The sequence below is a fragment of the Pan paniscus genome, chromosome 10 (assembly GCF_029289425.2).
Source record: "Pan paniscus chromosome 10, NHGRI_mPanPan1-v2.0_pri, whole genome shotgun sequence".
NCBI lineage: Eukaryota > Metazoa > Chordata > Mammalia > Primates > Hominidae > Pan > Pan paniscus.
The window spans coordinates 83,992,172-83,994,831 of NC_073259.2; the positions used below are offsets into that span (position 1 = coordinate 83,992,172).

Consider the following 2,660-nt stretch of genomic DNA (forward strand, 5'->3'; position numbering starts at 1 on the left):
AGTTTGAATATGGCACTAATGTGGAAGTCCACGAGTGTCTGTCACTCATGGCTGGCCACACCCCCTATTCTTGCGCAGGTTCCCTCCCTGCCTGAGGAAGTATTTCTAACAGATATTTCAGTTCACTTCCTTCTCAGGCTGGCCTTGCCTCACTTCTAGGATTGTTTCTCTATCCGTCTCCTACACACAGGTAGGTTCCTACTTAGTATTTTAGTATGATTTCAGAAATACTGAGAAGCTAACAGTACCATATCCTTCTCCAGGGCTACTGCACTGCCCATCTGCAGGGGCACAGACAACAAGATATGACAGGTGCCCCTGGGAGAAGAGGCTCTGTCTCTCCTCTCCCACAACACACTATTAATTCCTTACATACTCCCAAATGCCCCCAAATATACCAACATTTCCTTCTGCATTTAGAAAATTTTAAATGCAAATGACCTTCTAAAAGATCATATTCGGCAGACAGCGACAGACGGAGCTGCGGACCAAATTGGAACCTCTGGCTTAAGAGTGATCATGTTTCTTCAGTATTACCTCAGTGAGCAGGGAGATCAGGTCTATACGCTGGAGAAATTTGACTCGATGGGACAACAGATCTGCTTAGCCCATCCTGCTCAGTTCTCCCCAGATGACAAATACTCCCGACACCGAATCACCATCAAGAAACGTTTAAAGGTGCTCATGACCCAGCAACCGTGCCCTGTCCTCTGAAGGTCCCTTAAACTGATGTCTCTTCTGCCACCTGTTACCCCTTAGAGACTCCGTAACCAAACTCTTCAATCTGTGAGCCCTGATGCCTTTTTGCCAGCCATGCTCTTTGGCATCCAGTCTCATCATGGTGATTGATCATGCCTGTGCGAGGCAATCATGGTGGCATCACCTGTAAAGGGAACACGTTTAACTTTTTTTCTCATATTTTAAATTACTGCAAGATTATTAAAGATAAAATGATTTGAAAAAAAAAAAAGATCATATTCACACTAAGAGTCAAATCTTTTCCTGATGATATTTAGGGGTGGGAGTGGTAGGGGAGTGAGGGTGGAACACTTTGTGGCAGCCAAAATTGAAGGAGAATTCGGAGCATAGAAAAAAGTACTAAGGCCACCAGAGACAGATATTGCCCATGTCTGACCCCTTATACCAAATTTGGGCCTGGTTTTCAAAGTCACAAATACTCAAACCAAGGACAAAATAGGTTGAAATATAAGACACTGCTTTCTTTCCTTGTTCTTCACTTGTAACATCCCCCCCCCTACACACACACATAAAATTCTGACACACTTTAGAGGGGAAAAAATGATTTTTATAATGCCACACCATGATATATTTTCTAGTTCTCAGAAGATTGATTGTAATGTGTTCACCTGCATATCATTTTAAGGACACAACTCAAGTTTCAGAAAAGAGGCATTCCTTGGTCATGTTCATAAGAAAATATAGCCTGTCTTTCACGAATAAGATGGGTTTCATTTAACATTCATTAAAGCATGACTTACTTTCAGCTCATAAATCTTGAAAACAGATTCTGGCCCCCAGTGCACTGTTTTCATTGGCTAAGTCACTTTTTCTTTCCCTGACACTTTGTAGTTTGTGTTTAAATATGAGACACAGCTAGTTTTGCCAGTGGGGGTTTCTGGTTTGACTTTACAAGAAAACACTGAACAAAATCCTCAAAGACTCACAACAGGTGTTCTGTTTTCACCTCATGGTGAAATAGTACATTGTGTAGTAATGAAAAGAGAGTGCGAAAGGTAAGACAATGAAATATCCAGCCCAGCAGGATAGCAGATCTGAGATTTGGCTGGTTGGAAGTTTTAGAGCAGCTGTCATATTTGAAAGACTAAGTGCACATCTCTATAAATGCACTTAGTCCATCTATCCCTTTTAAAGAAGTCACCATTGTTAATGACATAAACTTGATAAAGAATATTGAAACTCAAATTGCAGACAGAGTGTGTCTGACAAAGTTTTGGGGGTGATGGTGGCAAGAGAATGGCCATTTTTAACAGAAAGAGGATGCAGACCTCATTTTTATTTGGAGGATGCAGATCACATTTTTCTGTCTGTTCACATCACAGGTATGGACTAACAACACTCTATGTGGCCTAAAAACCAACCAAATCAAGTTTCTATCAAGGCAGAAGAGGCAGGACAGCCAAGGAATTGAGCATAAAGGACACTCTACTGTGAGAGCTAGCCTTGATTTGACATGTGAGTAATGCCCTCCCTATATTGGGCTTAACTTCCAGGTAGCTCTTTAACTAAGGGAAATAATCAAAATAAGAATGATGATGACAATGGAAGCTAAGATTTATCAACTGCTTAATGTGGATCAGGCACTATTCTAAGTGCCTGATTTACTTACAGAAATTAACTTAATCCTGACAGCAGCCCTATGTGCAGGTACATTGATTATCCCCGTTATACAGATGAGGTATCTATTAGGCAGCCTGCTCTGGCGAAGAAGAAGAGCAGAACTAGCTCTGCTACTAACTAGCCACTAATGTTAGACAAATCACCTCTCCATCTGAAACTCAATTTCCTCATAGATAAACATTGGAGGGCCTTTCCAATTCTAACACTGTGTGATACTAACTATTTGAGATATATGGAAAAATTTGGTAACTTACACAAAGTGAAAAAACAGATCAATGATG

The 2,660-nt window shown here is 40.9% G+C and overlaps 1 protein-coding gene across 1 annotated transcript; it reads left to right on the forward strand.

Moving 5' to 3' along the window:
• Positions 1-519: 519 nt before the first annotated feature.
• On the forward strand, positions 520-730 carry LOC100970557 (H/ACA ribonucleoprotein complex subunit 3-like). The gene has a single exon (XM_034935045.3). It carries the CDS (start codon positions 520-522, stop codon positions 712-714), a length of 195 nt encoding a protein of 64 aa, XP_034790936.1. The 3' UTR covers positions 715-730.
• Positions 731-2,660: the final 1,930 nt, after the last annotated feature.